General features: G+C 44.1%; 1 protein-coding gene across 1 annotated transcript in view; it reads left to right on the top strand.

Annotated features, from left to right (window-relative positions):
* The window catches only part of ush2a (Usher syndrome 2A (autosomal recessive, mild)), a 486,438-nt gene that overhangs the window by 191,528 nt on the left and 270,471 nt on the right, over positions 1-24,439 (top strand). Inside the window, exons 34-37 of the mRNA XM_036955034.1 lie at positions 3,837-4,022; positions 6,051-6,188; positions 19,513-19,674; positions 21,658-21,817. Coding sequence (XP_036810929.1) covers positions 3,837-4,022; positions 6,051-6,188; positions 19,513-19,674; positions 21,658-21,817 — 646 coding nt within the window. The remainder of the gene's footprint in view (positions 1-3,836; positions 4,023-6,050; positions 6,189-19,512; positions 19,675-21,657; positions 21,818-24,439) is intronic.

Below are 24,439 nucleotides of genomic sequence, written 5' to 3'. Positions count from 1 at the left end.
AACCAAGCTGAGCCCAGAAACGAGCCCTCTCAGTCAGCTGGTGTTGGACCTCACCAACCAAGCTGAGCCCAGAAACGAGCCCTCTCAGTCAGCTGGTGTTGGACCTCACCAACCAAGCTGAGCCCAGAAACGAGCCCTCTCAGTCAGCTGGTGTTGGACCTCACCAACCAAGCTGAGCCCAGCACTGCTTCAAAAGAAAGAGGTCCAATAAACAAAATCATGAACCAATCAAAGGACTCATATTTACAACATTGGAAAAAACGAAACAAAATCCCAAAGCCGACTAAATTGCTATCTGACCCTAAACAGAGAATATGAACTGGCTGATTATCTCTACTTTGTCAGAGATACGAAGCAGAGACAGATCCTTCCCAAGTACAGGCTGAGTGACCACCAATTGGCAATAGAAACCGGCAGACATAAAAAGACATGGCTACCCAAAGAGGAGCGTGTATGTGGTCACTGCATGACAGGGGAGGTAGAGACAGAGATGCACTTTCTCCTTTACTGTGATAAATATTCCTCACAAAGAGATTCATTATTCACAGAAATGACTACATTTATTCCACATTTGAACTTATTAAACCCATTGAAAAAGCAAAAAATACTAATGGGCGAAGGAGCATTGGCTCCTCTTGCAGCCAAATATGTATTTGCCATAGCCTGAGGGACACTGAATAATAACATCTGTATAGTAAGCAGTAACTTACTTATTATTACTATTATTATTATTACTATTATTGTTATTACCATTATAATTGTTGTTTAAATAGTAGTGGTATGGGTGGTAATGGTAATGATAGCAGTTTAGTGGTGGTAGTGGTAATGATGATAGTAGTTGTAATACTGATGAAATGGTGAAGAGAACCGTTATTTAGTTACAAGTTAGTTCTAGTTTCATTTTCCATATTTAGATTCTTATATTTATTACATTACATTCTACTATTGAATGTTACCATTTTATTGTTATTATTTTTGTATTTAATTTTGTATTATTATTTACCACCATTTGATATTACTATTTGTTATTGTTTATAATTTTATTACAATGTATATTGTATACATTGTTGCTTTGGCAATATTGACAATGTTTTTCATGCCAATAAAGCAGCTTGAATTTGATAGACAGAGAAGAGTGCAGAAACTGAGAGAGAAAGAGAGAAAACAAGACTATAACAATCCACATTATAACTACAGCCTTTACCTCCTTTTATTTAACTAGGCAAGTCAGTTAAAAACAAATTCTTATTTTCAATGACGGGCTTACCGGGAAACAGTGGGTTAACTGCCTTGTTCAGGGGCAGAACGACAGATTTGTACCTTGTCAGCTCGGGGATTCCATCCAGCAACCTTTCAGTGACTGGCCCAACGCTCTAACCACTAGGCTACCTGCCACTCCTTCTCTCTCTCTCTCTATCGCTCTCTCCGGTAGACCTCCCTGTTATTAGTTAATGTCATACTGTAGTTTTCAGGCCCATTCTCCATCCTGCTGTTAGCAGGCCAATATGTGTTCCAGTCACCCAGATGAGATGGAGAGGCCTGATACCTTATCATATGTTCCTCTGTCACACACACTGCACTGTACAAATGGGAGCTGCTCGCTACCTCGCTCACTACAACACCCAGACAAATGAACGTGTGTGTGTGGCTGGGGGGGATTTTGTCTGTGTGTGTGTGCATTCCTCTGTGCGTGCATGCCTACATTTACATGTTGTCACGTTCGTTGTAACGAGGAGACCAAGGTGCAGCGTGATGAGAATACATTCCTCTTATTTATTTAACGAAGAACACTTGAACACTTAAACAAAACAACAAAACGAATGTGAAGCTATAAACAACTAGTGCTGACATGCAACTATACATAGACAATAACCCACCAAATACCCAAGGAACATGGCTGCCTAAATATGGTCCCCAATCAGAGACAACGATAAAAAGCTGCCTCTGATTGAGAACCAATCTAGGCAACCATAGACATAAAAACACCTAGACTAGAAACAACCCCATAAACATACCAAAACCCTAGACAGGACAAAAACACATATATCACCCTCGTCACACCCTGACCTAACCAAAATAATAAAGAAAACAAAGAATACTAAGGTCAGGGCGTGACAGTACCCCCCCCCTCCAAAGGTGCGGACTCCCGGCCGCAAACCTAAACATATATGCGAGGGTCTGGGTGGACATCTAACCTTGGTGGCGGCTTAGGTTCTGGATGCCTCCCCCTTCTTTACACTGAGGGCTGGGGACCCTCGATGGGGACCCCGGGCTGGGGACCGTCGCTGGATGGATCATTATTATTTGTTATTGTTTATAATTTTATTACGATATACAGTATATTGTATAAATTGTTGCTTTGGCAATATTGACACAATGTTTTTCATGCCAATAAAGCAGCTTGAATTTGAATTTGATAGACAGAGAAGAGTGCAGAAACTGAGTGAGAAAGAGAGAAAACAAGACTATAACAATCCACATTATAACTACAGCCTTTACCTCCTTTTATTTAACTAGGCAAGTCAGTTAAAAACAAATTCTTATTTTCAATGCGAGGAGCTGGAATACAGCGCACCGGGCTAGAATAGCGCACTGGAGACACCGTGCGCATCTCTGCATAACACGGTGCCTGACCAGTTACACACTCCCCACGGTAAGCACGAGGAGTTGGCTCAGGTCTCCTACCTGACTCTGCCAATTTCCTCATGTTTCACCCCCCCCAAAAAGAACATCTTGGGGCTTCCGTGCTAGCTGTGTACCTTCATATCTTCGCTGTTCCTCTATTCTCCTGTATTTCTCCTCATAGTATCACCGTTCAGCTTTTGCTGCCTCCAACTCCTCCTTAGGACGGCGATACTCCCCCGGGGTCCTGCTCCATCTAATACCTCCTCCCAGGTCCATTTCCCCATGAATCGCTGTTCCTCCTTTTCACGCTGCTTGGTCCTGGTTTGGTGGGTTATTGTCTATGTATAGTTGCATGTCAGCACTAGTTGTTTATAGCTTCACATTCGTTTTGTTGTTTTGTTTAAGTGTTCAAGTGTTCTTCGTTAAATAAATAAGAGGAATGTATTCTCATCACGCTGCACCTTGGTCTCCTCGTTACAACGAACGTGACAACATGGCAGAATAGGGTGAATTCAGGTTCATACTGTATATGCAACATATACCACACATTATACAATCCTACAATTACATCATGAGAAATCATATGAGTGATATTGCCCATGTTAACTGAGATTGATAATCCTTGCATGGAGAGACACCAGAGGATTTCCCTTTTCATCTGGTATGTTAAAGACTGTTGACCTGGGATGTCCTGCTACGGTACAGTTATATCACAGAGGGCTCGTGTTGTGTCTCTCCCTGCCTTGCCAACCATCATCATTAATACTGAGGGAGGGAGGGAGGGAGGGAGGGAGGGAGGGAGGGGGGAGAGGGAGGGAGGGGGAGAGGTAGGGAGGGGGAGAGGAGGAGGTGCGATGGGCAGAGAGGCTGATTGCTGTGAAATATGGTGGATGTATTAAATTATTGCTGAAAAAGTTACAACTCTAATAAATTGTATTTATGTTAATGGTCAGTTCTGATTTAATGGCTCTATTAAAGGGAAATATGTGGGCTGACACTCTCTCTCTTTCTGCCCCTCTCTCACTCTATTGCGCTAAACTTCTCTTTCTCTCCTTCTCTCCGACTCTCCTCTCTTTCCCACCCTTTTTTCATTTTACCTCTCCCTAAATGTTCTAAATTCTAAATGTTCTCTTCTCTCTTTGCCTTTTTTATCTTCTGCCTTTCTCTACTCTACCCTTCTTTCTTGCTCTACCCCCCCTTTCTCTCTCCAGTCCCCCAGAGTGTTGCCCCTCCCTCTAGTCTCCAGAGTGGGAGTGGCTTCAGTGTCCAGGTGAGCTGGGCCCCGCCCCTCCAGGCGAGAGGAGTGATTGACAGGTACAAACTGACGGCCTACAACCTGGATCAGCCTGACTCAACACCTGTTACTGCCTCCTACCTGTCCACTGGTAACCACACAAGTAAGACACACACACACTTGCATACATGCACAGAGGCAGGCACACACGGATGCAAGGAGGTGCCCACACACACACACACACACACACACACACACACTCAGGGGAGGACGGGGAAAAAGGGGGACTAATGCTGGCAACCACATGAGCTGGTCTAGCCCAGATACCAGTGATGTCATATTAGAGAACTCTCCATCTCCACCTCTCTCCTCCCCTCTCACTTTATCTCTTTTACGATGATGATGCCGTCTCTATGATTCGTCACTTCTCCCATCCTCTCTGCCATGTCTCCGGGCAAATAGGAAGATTGGCCCTCCTCTCCTCCTCTTCTTTTCCTCCCCCCCTCTCTGTTTCCCTGGCACACGCGGAGGTGAGCGGCGACAAGGCCGTGTTAATTTATGATGGCCCTGACACCTGACGTAGAATTACTCCGACAGATAAAAACACAGGAAGCAGATGAGTGTGTAATGGGAGTAGAGTGGGGCCTAATTGAATTAAAATATGGGTGAGTGAGAAGAGAGGAAGAGGGCGAGAGAGAGACACCTAGCCAATTACAGCACGACAGAAAGGCTGTTTTGCGCCGGTTGTCCCACGGCCCAGTCAACACGACAGCCATCTATCTGGCGCGAGCCAGATAGCCACTCAAAGATCTCTCAAAGATCTCCCTCTCACCACCTCTTCCCTCTCTTCCTCCCCTCGGTCGACCCCTTCCAACAGGAGCCTCTATGTTTCAGATCTCCCTCACCACCTCTTCCCTCTCTTCCTCCCCACGGTCGACCCCTTCCAACAGGAGCCTCTATGTTTCAGATGATGATGAATTTAATAAATAAATCCTGGTGATTTTTAACTGTAAAAATTAATTAAACGCGAGCGCTTTCTCTGGTCTTACTGTGTGTAATTTACAGCCTGCGGGGTCCTGGAGAAAGTAGCCTATTTATACAGGGGAGAGAGGGGTGAAACTGAAACTCTAGCAGAGAGAGAGGAGGACCACTAATGACCCTACATATTGAATGCACCGGAATTATATTTATATTGCAGGAATTTCACACAGACCTGAGAGAGAGAGAGGAAACATGTCAGGGAAAAAGAAAAAGAAAGACAAGAAACACATGAGAGAAAAAGAAAGGGGGGATTTTATATTTATTGTGCTTCAAAGGAAGCTGGCAGTGTTTATCTGTCTGAGGCCTCTCAGGTTGCAGAAAGAGGATCGGCCCCTGTGTGTCTGCCTGCTCCTATTTATACCTGGACAACACTGACACTCTGGGCCCACACAGCCTGCCTGCCTGGGTCTCCTCTCCTCTGGTATCTATACATCTAGAGAGAGGAGAGGGCACTCCCCTGGGGGAATACCCTTGAAAACCAGAGGAAGAGAAAGAGGGGGAGCGGAGGACAGGAAGAAGGGAGTAAGGGTGTAGCAGGAGTCACTCTGGCTATTAGCTGATCCCCCTCACTCTCTACTGCTCTCTTTCTGCTATATATCTCTACCTTCTTCTTTCATCTCTTTCCCCTTTCCCTGTTCCCCCTCATCTCTCTCTCTCTCTCTGTCTCTCTCTTCGCTGTGTGAGTTATGTGCTAGATATCAGTATTTGATAATAAAGCTGGTGCCTATTAAGAGTGTTTGGAAAGCCTACACATTGGGCCTACAGAACACCACTCTAGTCTGCACAGAAGAGGAGGAAGGCTTGAAATTTGGAAAAGAAAAGGGTGACAATTGACTCCCTGCCCGCTTGTCCCCATTCTCTCACACTCTCTCACACTCTCTCACACTCTCACTCTCTCCCTCTCTCTCTCCCTGTCTCTCTCTCTCTCTCTCTCTCCCCTTCTCCATCTCTCTCTCCGTCTCTCTCTCACTCTCTCCCTGTCTCTCTCTCTCCCCCTCTCCCTCTCTCACTCCCTGTCTCTCTCTTCCCCTCTCCCTGTCTCTCTCTCTCTCCCCCTCTCCCTCTCTCTCTCTCCCTCTCTTTGTTTTGGCTGTGCCTATTTCCCTCTTTCTTTCTTTCTTTCTCTCTCTTTCTCTGTCTCTCTGTTTAGGCCTGTTGGAGGGTCTGACTCCGTTTACACGCTACGTTGTCACGGTTACAGCGTGCACCTGGGCTGGCTGTACCGAGAGTCCCCGTGACGACAGTAGAGATGGAGACGTGAGTTGGAGCATCACCACTCCAGAAGAGGGTACAATCACGCACACACACACACACACACACACACACACACACACACTCTCTCTCTCTCATCTGATGAATGTTAAAACCAGGATGAAGCGTGTTCAGCGAGCGTCATTTAACTAGAACCACTAGACTCTTTCTTAATGATACATTGACACTAAAACTGTAATCACTCCATCGCTTAGGAGGAGGCTGTTTGAATGGATGTGTGTGTTTGTGTGGAAGGAGGGGTGTGTATAAGAATTTAGTGGCGAGCTGTGTATAGAGTGTATAAGAGCTGGAGTTGTGGATGGTTAGATTAGCCTCCAGGGGTCAGTTCGGGTTAAGGAGTGAGTGTGTTCTCGTTAATGTACTGGTCGGTATGTGGGTGTGGTTTTTCAGTGTCAAGGAATATTAACGTCTAAGTAGTATTGTCCAAAGAAGGTGGTTTGGTAGGAGTTTATATTATTCAGGTTAAGTGAATGTGGGTCTGTGAAGGTGGTTGAATTGGAGTATGAGCTACTTAGTGAATATGTGTGTTATAGTTCAGGAGTGAGTGTCAGTTAATGAATAAGTGTGTATATGTTGAATAGAGGTGTTCAATAATAACTGCATACACGTAGATAAGGTTTCTAAGCATTATGGAATGGCAGAGGTATATAGAGGTATATAGAGGTTAGTAGAGATGAAACCAGCTCTATCCTTAATGTGCTGCATCCCTAACTCCTCTAATACTGCTCAATGTCCTCTTTAATTCCTCGGCCATTGTTCCGGCAGCAGGCCTGTCATTACAGCAGGCAGCTAGAGAAGATTAATGGAACACACACGCACGCACTGGAATCCTGCCTTCTATTATCCAGGGATCTAGTCTCGTGCAGCTCAGTTCGTAGAGCCAGGGTTGAAGGTTTGAAAATGTATGTTCTCACTAACTGTAAGTTGCTCTGTATAAGAGTGTCTGCTAAAACACTAAAATATAAATGGTTCACTACTCTGGTGGTGGGGGGAGGAGACTAGTTGATTGAACAGTGGAGAAGACATTAAGAAATAATAAACACTTTTCTTTTCAGAGGGGGGAGAAAGACAGAACAAGAGGGAAAGAACGCACCAGAGAGAGAATAGGGGGGGCTAAAACAAACAGCGGGAATAAAGACAGATTAATTGTCATGGCTGAGTATACCCCTCCGTCTGATGGTCTGATAAAGCTGGCTGCTCTCTATCTCTCTCTCTCTAGTACAGTACCTATCTCATAGTTGTAGAGCTAATGCACCAGCACAGCGTCACGCAGCTGAGTAGCCCTCTAGTCTAGCTAACAAGAGCACAGCGTCACGTGGCTGAGTAGCCCTCTAGAGTCTAGCTAACAAGAGCACAGCGTCACGCGGCTAAGTAGCCCTCTAGTCTAGCTAACAAGAGCACAACTCCACGCGGCTAAGTAGCCCTCTAGTCTAGCTAACAAGAGCACAGCGTCACGCGGCTAAGTAGCCCTCTAGTCTAGCTAACAAGAGCACAACGCCACGCGGCTAAGTAGCCCTCTAGTCTAGCTAACACCAGCACAGCGTCACGCGGCTAAGTAGCCCTTTAGTCTAGCTAACAAGAGCACAGCGTCACGTGGCTGAGTAGCCCTCTAGTCTAGCTAACAAGAGCACAACGCCATGCGGCTAAGTAGCCCTCTAGTCTAGCTAACACCAGCACAGCGTCACGCGGCTAAGTAGCCCTTTAGTCTAGCTAACAAGAGCACAGCGTCACGTGGCTGAGTAGCCCTCTAGTCTAGCTAACAAGAGCACAACGCCACGCGGCTAAGTAGCCCTCTAGTCTAGCTAACAAGAGCACAGCGTCACGCGGCTAAGTAGCCCTCTAGTCTAGCTAACAAGAGCAGAACGCCACGCGGCTTAGTAGCCCTCTAGTCTAGCTAACAAGAGCATAGCGTCACGCGGCTGAGTAGCCCTCTAGTCTAGCTAACAAGAGCACAGCGCCACGCGGCTGAGTAGCCCTCTAGAGTCTAGCTAACACCAGCACAGCGTCACATCGCTGAGTAGCCCTCTAGTCTAGCTAACAAGAACACAGCGTCACGCGGCTGAGTAGCCCTCTAGAGTCTAGCTAACAAGAGCACAGCATCACATCGCTGAGTAGCCCTCTAGTCTAGCTAACAAGAACACAGCGTCACGCGGCTGAGTAGCCCTCTAGAGTCTAGCTAACACCAGCACAGCGTCACATCGCTGAGTAGCCCTCTAGTCTAGCTAACAAGAACACAGCGTCACGCGGCTGAGTAGCCCTCTAGAGTCTAGCCAACACCAGCACAGCGTCACGCGGCTGAGGAGCCCTCTAGAGTCTAGCTAACACGAGCACAGCGTCACATCGCTGAGTAGCCCTCTAGAGTCTAGCTAAAACCGTCACAGCGTCACATCGCTGAGTAGCCCTCTAGAGTCTAGCTAACACCAGCACAGCGTCATGCGGCTGAGTAGCCCTCTAGTCTAGCTAACACGAGCACAGCGTCACACGGCCGAGTAGCCTTCTAGAGTCTAGCTAACACCAGCACAGCATCACGCGGCTGAGTAGCCCTCTAGAGTCTAGCTAACACGAGCACAGCGTCACGCGGCTTAGTAGCCTTCTAGAGTCTAGCTAACACCAGCACAGCGTCACGCGGTTGAGTAGCCCTCTAGAGTCTAGCTAACACCAGCACAGCGTCACGCGGCTGAGTAGCCCTCTAGTCTAGCTAACACCAGCACAGCGTCACGAGGCTGAGTAGCCCTCTAGTCTAGCTAACACCAGCACAGCATCACATGGCTGAGAAGCCCTCTAGTCTAGCTAACACCAGCACAGCATCACGCGGCTGAGTAGCCCTCTAGAGTCTAGCTAACACCAGCACAGCGTCACGCGGCTTAGTAGCCCTCTAGTCTAGCTAACACCAGCACAGCGTCACGCGGCTGAGTAGCCCTCTAGAGTCTAGCTAACACCAGCACAGCGTCACGCGGCTGAGTAGCCCTCTAGTCTAGCTAACACCAGCACAGCATCACGCGGCTGAGTAGCCCTCTAGAGTCTAGCTAACACCAGCACAGCACCATGCGGCTGAGTAGCCCTCTAGAGTCTAGCTAACACCAGCACAGCGCCACGCGGCTGAGTAGCCCTCTATTCTAGATAACACCAGCACAGCGTCACGCGGCTGAGTAGCCCTCTAGAGTCTAGCTAACACCAGCACAGCGCCACGCGGCTGAGTAGCCCTCTATTCTAGATAACACCAGCACAGCGTCACGCGGCTGAGTAGCCCTCTAGTCTAGCTAACACCAGCACAGCGTCACGCGGCTGAGTAGCCCTCTATTCTAGATAACACCAGCACAGCGTAACGCGGCTGAGTAGCCCTCTAGTCTAGCTAACACCAGCACAGCGTCACGCGGCTGAGTAGCCCTCTATTCTAGATAACACCAGCACAGCGTCACACGGCTGAGTAGCCCTCTATTCTAGATAACACCAGCACAGCGTCACACGGCTGAGTAGCCCTCTAGTCTAGCTAACACCAGCACAGCGTCACACGGCTGAGTAGCCCTCTAGAGTCTAGCTAACACCAGCACAGCGTCACACGGCTGAGTAGCCCTCTATTCTAGATAACACCAGCACAGCGTCACACGGCTGAGTAGCCCTCTAGTCTAGCTAACACCAGCACAGCATCACACGGCTGAGTAGCCCTCTAGTCTAGCTAACACTGAGTTTGGAGCAGGCAGGTATAGGGGGGTCCTGAGCCCTCCACGGCTGTACAGTGAGCTATGCAGGCAGTTTTTCAGGCTGTCGTCCATTAATCTAGGTTGAGCTATATAGCCTTGTTTAAGAGCTAATATGACGGTAGGGGTCAGTGTGCAGTAGGAAAATCAATTTGATGTGGACGTGATTACAAAAAGAGAGATTATAGTATCGATTCTCGCCGAGTGAAATTTAAACATTGTTCTCTGTCAGGAGAGACCGGAGTAACAGCTAGACTCTGTTTCTGTCTCTCACCCACACACACACACATTCACTCACACACACATTCACACACACACACACACACACACACACACACACACACACACACACACACACACACACACTTACACACATATTCACACACACATTTAAACACACACACACAGACAAAAACACACACACACACATCTATACACACATTCATCCACACACTTTCACATACACATTTACAGAACATTCACACACACACACACACACACACATTCACACACACACATTCACACACACATTTACACAACATTCACACACACACACACACAGACATACTTCCGGCGCCGACAGAGATGGCCGCCTCGCTTCGCGTTCCTAGGAAACTATGCAGTTTTTTGTTTTTTTACTTGTTATTTCTTACATTAGTACCCCAGGTCATCTTAGGTTTCATTACATACAGTCGAGAAGAACTACTGAATATAAGATCAGCGTCAACTCACCATCAGTACGACCAAGAATATGTTTTTCGCGACGCGGATCCTGTGTTCTGCCTTACAAACAGGACAACGGAGTGGATCCCATGCAGCGACCCAAAAAAACGACTCCGAAAAAGAGGGAAACGAGGCGGTCTTCTGGTCAGACTCCGGAGACGGGCACATTGTGCACCACTCCCTAGCATTCTTCTTGCCAATGTCCAGTCTCTTGACAACAAGGTTGATGAAATCCGAGCAAGGGTAGCATTCCAGAGGGACATCAGAGACTGTAACGTTCTTTGCTTCACGGAAACGTGGCTCACTGGAGAGACGCTATCCGAGGCGGTGCAGCCAACGGGTTTCTCCACGCATCGCGCAGACAGAAACAAACATCTTTCTGGTAAGAAGAGGGGCGGGGGCGTATGCCTTATGGCTAACGTGACATGGTGTGATGAAAGAAACATACAGGAACTCAAATCCTTCTGTTCACCTGATTTAGAATTCCTCACAATCAAATGTAGACCGCATTATCTACCAAGAGAATTATCTTCGATTATAATCACAGCCGTATATATCCCCCCCCAAGCAGACACATCGATGGCTCTGAACGAACTTTATTTAACTCTTTGCAAACTGGAAACCATTTATCCGGAGGCTGCATTCATTGTAGCTGGGGATTTTAACAAGGCTAATCTGAAAACAAGACTCCCTAAATTTTATCAGCATATCGATTGCGCAACCAGGGGTGGAAAGACATTGGATCATTGTTACTCTAACTTCCGCGACGCATATAAGGCCCTGCCCCGCCCCCCTTTCGGAAAAGCTGACCACGACTCCATTTTGTTGATCCCTGCCTACAGACAGAAACTAAAACAAGAGGCTCCCACGCTGAGGTCTGTCCAACGCTGGTCCGACCAAGCTGACTCCACACTCCAAGACTGCTTCCATCACGTGGACTGGGACATGTTTCGTATTGCGTCAGATAACAATATTGACGAATACGCTGATTCGGTGTGCGAGTTCATTAGAACGTGCGTTGAAGATGTCGTTCCCATAGCAACGATTAAAACATTCCCTAACCAGAAACCGTGGATTGATGGCAGCATTCGCGTGAAACTGAAAGCACGAACCACTGCTTTTAATCAGGGCAAGGTGTCTGGTAACATGACCGAATACAAACAGTGCAGCTATTCCCTCCGCAAGGCTATCAAACAAGCTAAGCGTCAGTACAGAGACAAAGTAGAATCTCAATTCAACGGCTCAGACACAAGAGGCATGTGGCAGGGTCTACAGTCAATCACGGACTACAGGAAGAAATCCAGCCCAGTCACGGACCAGGATGTCTTGCTCCCAGGCAGACTAAATAACTTTTTTGCCCGCTTTGAGGACAATACAGTGCCACTGACACGGCCTGCAACGAAAACATGCAGTCTCTCCTTCACTGCAGCCGAGGTGAGTAAGACATTTAAACGTGTTAAGCCTCGCAAGGCTGCAGGCCCAGACGGCATCCCCAGCCGCGCCCTCAGAGCATGCGCAGACCAGCTGGCCGGTGTGTTTACGGACATATTCAATCAATCCCTATACCAGTCTGCTGTTCCCACATGCCTCAAGAGGGCCACCATTGTTCCTGTTCCCAAGAAAGCTAAGTTAACTGACCTAAACAACTAGCACTCACTTCCGTCATCATGAAGTGCTTTGAGAGACTAGTCAAGGACCATATCACCTCCACCCTACCTGACACCCTAGACCCACTCCAATTTGCTGACCGCCCAAATAGGTCCACAGACGATGCAATCTCAACCACACTGCACACTGCCCTAACCCATCTGGACAAGAGGAATACCTATGTGAGAATGCTGTTCATTGACTACAGCTCGGCATTCAACACCATAGTACCCTCCAAGCTCGTCATCAAGCTCGAGACCCTGGGTCTCGACCCCGCCCTGTGCAACTGGGTACTAGACTTCCTGACGGGCCGCCCCCAGGTGGTGAGGGTAGGCAACAACATCTCCTCCCCGCTGATCCTCAATACTGGGGCCCCACAAGGGTGCGTTCTGAGCCCTCTCCTGTACTCCCTGTTCACCCACGACTGCGTGGCCACGCACGCCTCCAACTCAATCATCAAGTTTGCGGACGACACAACAGTGGTAGGCTTGATTACCAACAACGACGAGACGGCCTACAGGGAGGAGGTGAGGGCCCTCGGAGTGTGGTGTCAGGAAAATAACCTCACACTCAACGTCAACAAAACTAAGGAGATGATTGTGGACTTCAGGAAACAGCAGAGGGAACACCCCCCTATCCACATCGATGGAACAGTAGTGGAGAGGGTAGCAAGTTTTAAGTTCCTCGGCATACACATCACAGACAAACTGAATTGGTCCACTCACACAGACAGCATTGTGAAGAAGGCGCTGCAGCGCCTCTTCAACCTCAGGAGGCTGAAGAAATTCGGCTTGTCACCAAAGCACTCACAAACTTCTACAGATGCACAATCGAGAGCATCCTGGCGGGCTGTATCACCGCCTGGTACGGCAACTGCTCCGCCCTCAACCGTAAGGCTCTCCAGAGGGTAGTGAGGTCTGCACAACGCATCACTGGGTGCAAACTACCTGCCCTCCAGGACACCTACACCACCCGATGTTACAGAAAGGCCATAAAGATCATCAAGGACATCAACCACCAGAGCCACTGCCTGTTCACCCCGCTATCATCCTGAAGGCGAGGTCAGTACAGGTGCATCAAAGCTGGGACCGAGAGACTGAAAAACAGCTTCTATCTCAAGGCCATCAGACTGTTAAACAGCCACCACTAACATTGAGTGGCTGCTGCCAACACACTGACACTGACTCAACTCCAGCCACTTTAATAATGGGAATTGATGGGAAATGATGTAAATATATCACTAGCCACTTTAAACAATGCTACCTTATATAATGTTACTTACCCTACATTATTCATCTCATATGCATACGTATATACTGTACTCTATACTCTGTACTCTGTACTCTCTGTACTGTATCCTTATGTAATACATGTATCACTAGCCACTTTAACTATGCCACTTTGTTTACATACTCATCTCATATGTATATACTGTACTCGATACCATCTACTGTATCTTGCCTATGCTGCTCTGTACCATCACTCATTCATATATCCTTATGTACATATTCTTTATCCCCTTACACTGTGTACAAGACAGTCGTTTTGGAATTGTTAGTTAGATTACTTGTTGGTTATTACTGCATTGTCGGAACTAGAAGCACAAGCATTTCGCTACACTCGCATTAACATCTGCTAACCATGTGTATGTGACAAATAAAATTTGATTTGATTTGATTTGAGACATAAACACACACACACAAACAGACAAACACACACACTCAAACACACACACACACACACACACAGACAAAACACACACACACACAGACACACACACACACACACACACACAGACACACACAGACACAGACAAGAACACACACACAGACACACACACACCCCTGACATGGTATTTGGGATCAAACACCCTGGATCATATAGTGAAAATAACAGTGTTGTGGGCCGTTACTCCAAAATGTTTTATATATCACTTAGCTATTACTCGTTATTTATTTTATCAGTAATTAATTACTTTCCATCTTACTCCCTGGGTAACGTAATTCATTAGGCTACTCGTTAAACAACTTTTTCGTTACACCCAAAACAGTGCACGTCCTCACTCAATGTAAACAATGTCAACATTACGTTCCGTAGGCCTGTACACCAACACAATTAGGCTGATAGTGACATATTCTACTGTGGATAAGGGCAACATTTCCTCTGCTATATACCCAGCTCCAAGCTGGTTCAGCTCTCCCTGGGTTACAGGCTGTCCTCCTGAACCATTAGAATCAAACTTTGGATGTTTGGATGAGATAGGTCTACAGTCATCCTCAGCAGCAGTGGTCAAGTTTCGGGGATGTTGGACGATTGGACATCGAGGCCTTCACGATTCCAAAACATTTGACCTGTTTCGAAATGAATGGGCCTGGGGCTTACCCATCCGGACCAAATATGCATAAATACATGTTTTTAAATATAGAGACCTATTCTGAACGGACCCGAGGAAAACTAGACCTGTTCCGTATGAACCTAGTCGGATCCGTTCCGAGTGAGGGAAGCAGCAGAAACGTCGATTTTTAAGCCACTATATTAACCGTAGCTGATAAAGCACGTTGGAGAGGATGTAGAGACAGGTGAGGCTCTAGCAGGCACCATGCTTGTGTGTAGGCTACTGTATTAACCGTAGGAGAGGATGTAGAGACAGGTGAGGCTCTAGCAGGCGCCATGCTTGTGTGTAGGCTACTGTATTAACCGTTGGAGAGGATGTAGAGACAGGTGAGGCTCTAGCAGGCGCCATGCTTGTGTGTAGGCTACTGTATTAACCGTAGAAGAGGATGTAGAGACGGGTGAGGCTCTAGCAGGCGCCATGCTTGTGTGTAGGCTACTGTATTAACCGTAGGAGAGGATGTAGAGACAGGTGAGGCTCTAGCAGGCGCCATGCTTGTGTGTAGGCTACTGTATTAACCGTAGAAGAGGATGTAGAGACAGGTGAGGCTCTAGCAGGTGCCATGCTTGTGTGTAGGCTACTGTATTAACCTTAGGAGAGGATGTAGAGACAGGTGAGGCTCTAGCAGGCACCATGCTTGTGTGTAGGCTACTGTATTAACCGTAGAAGAGGATGTAGAGACAGGTGAGGCTCTAGCAGGCGCCATGCTTGTGTGTAGGCTACTGTATTAACCGTAGGAGAGGATGTAGAGACAGGTGAGGCTCTAGCAGGTGCCATGCTTGTGTGTAGGCTACTGTATTAACCGTAGGAGAGGATGTAGAGACAGGTGAGGCTCTAGCAGGCGCCATGCTTGTGTGTAGGCTACTGTATTAACCGTTGGAGAGGATGTAGAGACAGGTGAGGCTCTAGCAGGTGCCATGCTTGTGTGTAGGCTACTGTATTAACCGTAGGAGAGGATGTAGAGACAGGTGAGGCTCAAGCAGGCGCCATGCTTGTGTGTGAGTGTGCGCTACTGTGAGTGTGAGCAAGTGACATAGGGAACAGAGACGAGGCAGAGACGAGAGACAGCAACCAAACAAGCCGACTCGCGCTATAGTTGACTAGCTGTCATAGCCAGGTTATTTATCATCCCCTATGATGACGTACTAACTGTCTTGACTGCATCAAACTGGGAGAAGCTAGTTAAGCTAGCTAGCTAGGCTAATTTAGGCTGCATGCGGTTTCTTGTCCTACACAGTTACAAACAACAACAACTCAGAATATAAAGTAGCAGCCTACCTGTTCTTAGTGGTTTTAGCCTGTTCTTCGCCTTGAACTTTTAATTCCATCCTTCATTGATTAGATATCGCCTCACTTTTGCGCCACACGGAGGGTTGACTGTAGCCTATTGCCTCTTTGATGACTTATGATTGGCCAACAACAACAATCTACATGCGCCACTCTCGTGAAAGCAACGAGCAGCAGCAAAAATTATCCAAATTCTCTCTCTCTCCACTGCAGCAGTCGCGTTCGGATCTGTATGGGTCCTTCCGGACAAGTTAGTTAAAATTACACATACCCGAGACAAGTGACAATCAGATCTGACCCAGACCTGTGACATCTGGATTGGGTCTGGGATATTCGGGTACAGGTGGATCCGTGAAGACCTCTTGTTTCTAGCAGTGGAAAGGTTTAATATTCCTTGTTACCACAAAATGTAATATTATTACTGTAACGTGTTACCTCCAACACAGAAAATAAAACATTCCATTCTATTACATTGTGTTCCACTCTATTTTAATCTGTTCCATTCTATTACATTATGTTCCACTCTATTTTATTATGTTCTATTCTGTTCCATTCTATTCTGTTCCATTCTATTACATTATGTTCCACTCTATTTTATTCTGTTCTATTCTGTTCCATTCTATTCTGTTCCATTCTATTACATTATGTTCCACTCTATTCTATTCTGTTCCATTCTATTACATTATGTTCCACTCTATTTTATTCTGTTCCCATTCTATTACATTATGTTCCACTCTATTTTATTCTGTTCTATTCTGTTCCATTCTATTCTGTTCCATTCTATTACATTATGTTCCACTCTATTTTATTCTGTTCCATTCTATTCTGTTCCATTCTATTACATTATGTTCCACTCTATTTTATTATGTTCTATTCTGTTCCATTCTATTCTGTTCCATTCTATTACATTATGTTCCACTCTATTTTATTCTGTTCCATTCTATTACATTATGTTCCACTCTATTTTATTCTGTTCCATTCTATTACATTATGTTCCACTCTATTTTATTCTGTTCTATTCTATTACATTATGTTCCACTCTATTTTATTCTGTTCCATTCTATTACATTATGTTCCACTCTATTTTATTCTGTTCCATTCTATTACATTATGTTCCACTCTATTTTATTCTGTTCCATTCTATTATATTATGTTCCATTCTTATATTCTGTTCTATTCTGTTCCATTCTATTATATTCTGTTCTATTCTGTTCCATTCTATTCTGTTCCATTCTATTATATTCTGTTCTATTCTGTTCCATTCTATTATATTATGTTCCATTCTTATATTCTGTTCTATTCTGTTCCATTCTATTATATTCTGTTCTATTCTGTTCCATTCTATTCTGTTCCATTCTATTATATTCTGTTCTATTCTGTTCCATTCTATTCTGTTCCATTCTATTCTGTTCCATTCTATTACATTATGTTCCACTCTATTTTATTCTGTTCTATTCTATTACATTATGTTCCACTCTATTTTATTCTGTTCCATTCTATTACATTATGTTCCACTCTATTTTATTCTGTTCCATTCTATTCTGTTCCATTCTATTCTGTTCCATTCTATTATATTATGTTCTATTCTGTTCCATTCTATTATATTCTGTTCTATTCTGTTCCATTCTATTATATTCTGTTCTATTCTGTTCCATTCTATTCTGTTCCATTCTATTATATTCTGTTCTATTCTGTTCCATTCTATTATATTCTGTTCTATTCTGTTCCATTCTATTATATTCTGTTCTATTCTGTTCCATTCTATTATATTCTGTTCTATTCTGTTCCATTCTATTATATTCTGTTTTATTCTGTTCCATTCTATTCTGTTCCATTCTATAATATTCTCTTCTATTCTGTTCCATTCTATTATATTCTGTTCTATTCTGTTCCATTCTATTATATTCTGTTCTATTATGTTCCATTCTATTATATTCTGTTTTATTCTGTTCCATTCTATTATATTATGTTCTATTCTGTTCCATTCTATTATATTCTGTTCTATTCTGTTCCATTCTATTATATTATGTTCTATTCTGTTCCATTCTATTATATTCTGTTCTATTCTGTTCCATTCTATTATATTCTGTTCTATTCTGTTCCATTCTATTCTGTTCCATTCTATTCTGTTCCATTCTATTCTGTTCCATTCTATTACATTATGTTCCACTCTATTTTATTCTGTTCTATTACATTATGTTCCACTCTATTTTATTCTGTTCCATTCTATTACATTAAGTTCCACTCTATTTTATTATGTTCCATTCTATTCTGTTCCATTCTATTCTGTTCCATTCTATTATATTCTGTTCTATTCTGTTCCATTCTATTATATTCTGTTCTATTCTGTTCCATTCTATTATATTCTGTTTTATTCTGTTCCATTCTATTATATTATGTTATATTCTGTTCCATTCTATTATATTCTGTTCTATTCTGTTCCATTCTATTATATTATGTTCTATTCTGTTCCATTCTATTATATTCTGTTCTATTCTGTTCCATTCTATTATATTCTGTTCTATTCTGTTCCATTCTATTCTGTTCCATTCTATTCTGTTCCATTCTATTACATTATGTTCCACTCTATTTTATTCTGTTCTATTCTATTACATTATGTTCCACTCTATTTTATTCTGTTCCATTCTATTACACTAAGTTCCACTCTATTTTATTATGTTCCATTCTATTCTGTTCCATTCTATTCTGTTCCATTCTATTATATTATGTTCTATTCTGTTCCATTCTATTATATTCTGTTTTATTCTGTTCCATTCTATTCTGTTCCATTCTATTATATTCTGTTCTATTCTGTTCCATTCTATTATATTCTGTTCTATTCTGTTCCATTCTATTCTGTTCCATTCTATTATATTCTGTTCTATTCTGTTCCATTCTATTATATTCTGTTCAATTCTGTTCCATTCTATTCTGTTCCATTCTATTATATTCTGTTCTATTCTGTTCCATTCTATTATATTCTGTTTTATTCTGTTCCATTCTATTATATTCTGTTCTATTCTGTTCCATTCTATTATATTCTGTTCTATTCTGTTCCATTCTATTATATTCTGTTTTATTCTGTTCCATTCTATTCTGTTCCATTCTATAATATTCTGTTCTATTCTGTTCCATTCTATTATATTCTGTTCTATTCTGTTCCATTCTATTCTGTTCCATTCTATTATATTCTGTTCTATTCTGTTCCATTCTATTATATTCTGTTTTATTCTGTTCCATTCTATTATATTCTGTTCTATTCTGTTCCATTCTATTATATTCTGTTCTATTCTGTTCCATTCTATTATATTATGTTCTATTCTGTTCCATTCTATTATATTCTGTTCTATTCTGTTCCATTCTATTCTGTTCCATTCTATTATATTCTGTTCTATTCTGTTCCATTCTATTATATTCTGTTCTATTCTGTTCCATTCTATTCTGTTCCATTCTATTATATTCTGTTCTATTCTGTTCCATTCTATTATATTCTGTTCTATTCTGTTCCATTCTATTCTATTCCATTCTATTATATTCTGTTTTATTCTGTCCTATTCAATTATAAAATGTAATGTCCTCGTCTGTCCCTGCAGTTCCAGAGGATGTGTCCCCTCCCAGTGCTGTGTCGACCCCCTCCTCTCTGGCTGTGCACTGGGGTCCCCCTGCCAGACCCAATGGCCTCATCACTGACTACCTGTTATACCACAATGGACAACTACTCTACCAAGGGAACAATACACACCTCAATATCACTGGTGAGAGGAGAGTTAGACCGGGTGAGAGGAGAGTTAGACCGGGTGAGAGGAGAGAAAGACCGGGTGAGAGGAGAGAAAGACCGGGTGAGAGGAGAGAAAGACCGAGAGAGAGGCAAGAGAGTGAGGGAGAGAGTAAGAGAGAGAGAAGAGACAGAGAGAGAGAGAGTGTGCGTGTGTGGATAGTCCTGCCACTGCTTCCCTGTCAGTGCAGAGGGATGAGTGCTACATGAAAGAGGGAAGAGTGAAGAGAAACAAAATGAAAAGGGGGATTAGCATTTGAAAGAGACAGAGCATCTCTAACTTGCCAGGGGAATAACACACACACACATAGACACATACACACACACATAGACACTCACACACACTATCTCTCACACATACACACACACACACGCAGAGACACTCACACACACACACATAGACACTCACACACACACTCTCTCTCACACATACACAAACACTCACTCACTCTTTCTCTCTCTCTCACTCACTCACTCACTCACTCACTCACTCACTCACTCACTCACTCACTCACTCACTCACACACACACACACACACACACACACACACACACACACACACACACACACACACACACACACACACACACACACAGTAGGATGTGCTGTTAATAGTGAGTGGTAATAGCGGAGACTGGTATTATCAGTAATGTGGTAATACATTGTGTCTGATGTTCATAGTGATTATGAGGATTATGAGTGTGGTAATTATATGGGATTAATGCCATTACAGACACAGAGCTGTATTACAGTCTTCTCCGACACAGTATCTCTAGTCTGGAGAAGTAGCATCATGTTTAACTGTATAGACAATACAAATGAATGCACTAAAATAAAATAAAAACACTTCACCTATACTTAATGTAAAGATAGTAAATTAACAAATTGTAGCTACAATTCACTGTATGTCAGTAGTCCGTCCAGAGTTTAGGAGGGAAGGAGAGATGTTAGCGTGTTTCCCACCAGATTTAGGATCTGTTTTAAGGTAGATTTCTCTATGCGGTAAGTCTATTCCAGCCCCAATCTCTATAGTTATCTTCCTCTCATTCCTTCCATCTCTTATCCACCCTATCTTCTCTCCTCTGTCTGATTTTGTGTGTGTGTGTGTGTGTGTGTGTGTGTGTGTGTGTGTGTGTGTGTGTGTGTGTGTGTGTGTGTTGTCAGAGCATTGTAGTGGACCCCCTGCTGAGAGTTTGGATTCCCTGACATTCTTTTCTCCTTTCTCTCTCCCGTTCTAATTTTTTTCTGCTCTCCCTTCTCTGCTCTCTCCCCTTCCTCCTCTCGCTCTCCACCTCTCTTCCTTCTTTGTTCTCCTCTTTCCCTCCTGTGACCAATTCTCTACCCTTTCTTTCTCCCCCTTCCTCCTTTCTCTCATCTCCTCTCACCCTCCTTCCTCTCTGACTGTAGAGTATTTCCTCATCGTCTCTTTGAAACACAAAGCTCTCAGTCAGGTGCCCTGCTTCCTGCCTAACACTACAAATAACCAACAATTCCACCCACTGTGGGCTCGCTGTGTGTGTGCGCGTGCGTGTGCGTGCGTGTGTGTGTGCGTGCGTGTGTGTGCGTGCGTGTGTGTGTGTGTGCGTATTCTATACAACCCCTTGTCCTATTGTGATTGATTGATTTCCCTATTGTGGAAATCATGATGGGTGGTATAGTGTCTGCAGACTGAAAACATGTATGTCTCTGCTGTTTCTGTCAGCCTGATCACTACAAATACAGTTTGATTTCAGACGTTTAAAAAGCTATTGAAAAAGCAGTGATAATAGTTGATGATACTTGATGGTATGAGGTCGGTTGATTTGCAGAGCCTTCCTCAAACTAAGTTTAGTTTTTTTGCCCTAACACTACACAATAAACAGTCATCCATAATACGTTGAATTTCAAAGGGAAGCTATGAGATCTTGTTGCTTTCTGTGTGAACCATTTTTGAAGTGTCTGTTAAAAACTTATGTGTTGCAGGTTTAGGTGTGTTTTCTCCCCATATGTTCGTGCTAAGTGTGTGTACGGCGGCGGGCTGCTCTAACAGCTCCCAGGTCACCCTGCTCACCTCCCAGCAGCCACCTGGAGGCATGGAGCCTCCCAGCCTCACCGTGCTAGACTCCCGCACCGTCTACATACAGTAAGTACACACCCAGTACCACCCTGCATACCGCTGCTGGCTTGCTTCTGAAGCTAAGCAGGGTTGGTCCTGGTCAGTCCCTGGATGGGAGACCAGATGCTTCTGGAAGTGGTGTTGGAGGGCCAGTAGGAGGCACTCTTTCCTCTGGTCTAAAAAAATATCCCAATGCCCCAGGGCAGTGATTGGGGACATTGCCCTAGGTAGGGTACCGTCTTTCGGATGGGACGTTAAACGGGAGTCCTGACTCTCTGAGGTCATTAAAGATCCCATGGCACTTATCGTAAGAGTAGGGGTGTTAACCCCGGTGTCCTGGCTAAATTCCCAATCTGACACATCTTTACTAGCACTGCACAAATCAAATCAAAGTTTATTTTTTGCGTACACAGATGATTTCGCAGGTGCAGCAAAATGCTTGTGTTTCTAGCTCCAACAGTGCAGTAATACCTAGCAATACAAACAATACAATACACACATAATCCAGAAAAATAAACTAATCTAGAAATTAAGAAATATCAGAACGAGCAATATCCGGAATAAATATATATACAGTGCCTATGGAAAGTATTCAGACCCCTTGACTTTTTCCACATTTTGTGACATTACAACCTAATTCTAAAATGGATTAAATTGTTTTTTCCCTCAGCAATCTACACACAATACCCCATAATGACAAAGCGAAAACAGATTTTTAGAAATATTTGCAAATGTATAAAAAGAAAATATAAAAAAATAACTTGTAAGTATTAAGACAATTTACTATGAGACACAATTGAGCTCAAGTGCATTGTGTTTCCATTGATCATCCTTGAGATTTTTCTACAACTTGATTGGAGTCCACCTGTGGTAAATTCAATTGATTTGACATGATTTGGAACGGTATACAGCTGTCTATATAAGGTTCCACAGTTGATCGTGCATGTCAGAGCAAAAACCAAGCCATGAGATTGAAGGAATTGTCCGTAGAGCTTCGAGAGTATTATGCATGATTGAAGGTCCCCAAGAACACAGTGGCCTCCATCATTCTTAAATGGAAGACGTTTGGAACCACGAAGACTCTTCCTAGAGCTGACCAAACTGAGCAATCGGGGGATAAGGGCCTTAGTCATGGAGGTGACCAAGAACCCGATGGTCACTCTGACAGAGCTCTAAAGAACCTTCCATAAGGATAACCATCAACACTCCATCAATCAGGCATGTATTTTAGAGTGGCCAGACAAAAGCCACTCTTCAGTAAAAGGAACATGACAGCCGGCTTGGAGATTGCCAAAGGCACCTAAAGACTCTCAGACCATGAGAAACAAGATTCTCTTGTCTGATGAAAGCAAGATTGAACTCTTTGGCCTGAATGCCAAGCGTCACGTCTGGAGGAAACCTGACACCATCCCTACGGTGAAGCATGGTGGTGGCAGCATAATGCTGTTGGGATGTTTTTCAGTGGCAGAGACTGGGAGACTAGTCAGGATCGAGGCAAAGGTGAATGGAGCAAAGTACAGAGAGATCCTTGATGAAAACCTGCTCTAGACTGCTCAGGACCTCAGACTGGGGTGGAGGTTCACCTTCCAACAGGACAACAACCCTAAGCACACAGCCAAGACCACGTCGGAGTGGCTTCGGGACAAGTCTCTGAATGTCCTTGAGTGGCCCAGCCAGAGCCTGGACTTGAACCCGATTGAACATCTCTGGAAAGATGTGCAGCAACGCTCCCCACCCAACCTGACAGAGCTTGAGAAGATCTGCAGAGAAGAATGGGAGAAACTCCCCAAATACAGGTGTGCCAAGCTTGTAGCGTCATACCCAACAAGACTTAAGGCTGTAATTGCTGCAAAGTACTGAGTAAAGGGTCTGAATACTTATGTAAATATGATATCTCCATTTAATTTATATAAATTAGCAAACATTTCTAAAAACCTGTTTTTGCTTTGTCATTATCAGATATTGTGTGTAGATTGATGTAGATTTAATCCATTTTAGAATAAGGCTGTAACCTAACAAAGTGTGGAAAAAGTCAAAGGTCTGAATCCTTTCCGAACGGCAAAGTATATTAATAGTAGTTACAGTATATATTACACACATACACACACATATAAATATAACTGCACCACCTATCTTACTACATAATAATAAAATACAACTTGGATACATTCAGGAAGTATCTTGATTGTCTATGATCCTCAAAGTGGAGATGTTGTTTATAGATTCTGTATAGGATGCTGTGTGTCACTGCTCCATACACACCACTGAGGTACTTCATAGGGATGTGTGTCTCTGAGCAGGGTATTATAGCCATAAACAACTCTCCAAGTCATTGAATATGACACCTTTAGAAAGACTGTGGGCTTATATGTAGATAGATGGCTTCACACTACATGGCATTGACTGTCCTCCAACGAGAGAGAGAGAGAGAGAGAGAGAGAGAGAGAGACCGTATGAGTCTCTGTATTATAGAGTGTGTGTGCCATTAGAGCCCCTGACCACCATCACTTAAGACCCACAGCAGGAGGGCAGCGCGCCACACACCGGAGAGAGGGTGGAGAAGAGAACAGCAGAGGGTGAATGAATAAATCAGAGTACAGAAAAGTGTATGCAGACAGTGTGTCAGAGGGAGAGTGAGGCCGGCAGGTT

The sequence above is a fragment of the Oncorhynchus mykiss genome, chromosome 19 (genome assembly GCF_013265735.2).
Source record: "Oncorhynchus mykiss isolate Arlee chromosome 19, USDA_OmykA_1.1, whole genome shotgun sequence".
In the NCBI taxonomy this organism is placed as follows: domain Eukaryota; kingdom Metazoa; phylum Chordata; class Actinopteri; order Salmoniformes; family Salmonidae; genus Oncorhynchus; species Oncorhynchus mykiss.
The sequence above is the reverse complement of the archived record's forward strand: the minus strand, read 5'-3'. Positions and strand labels throughout refer to the sequence as shown.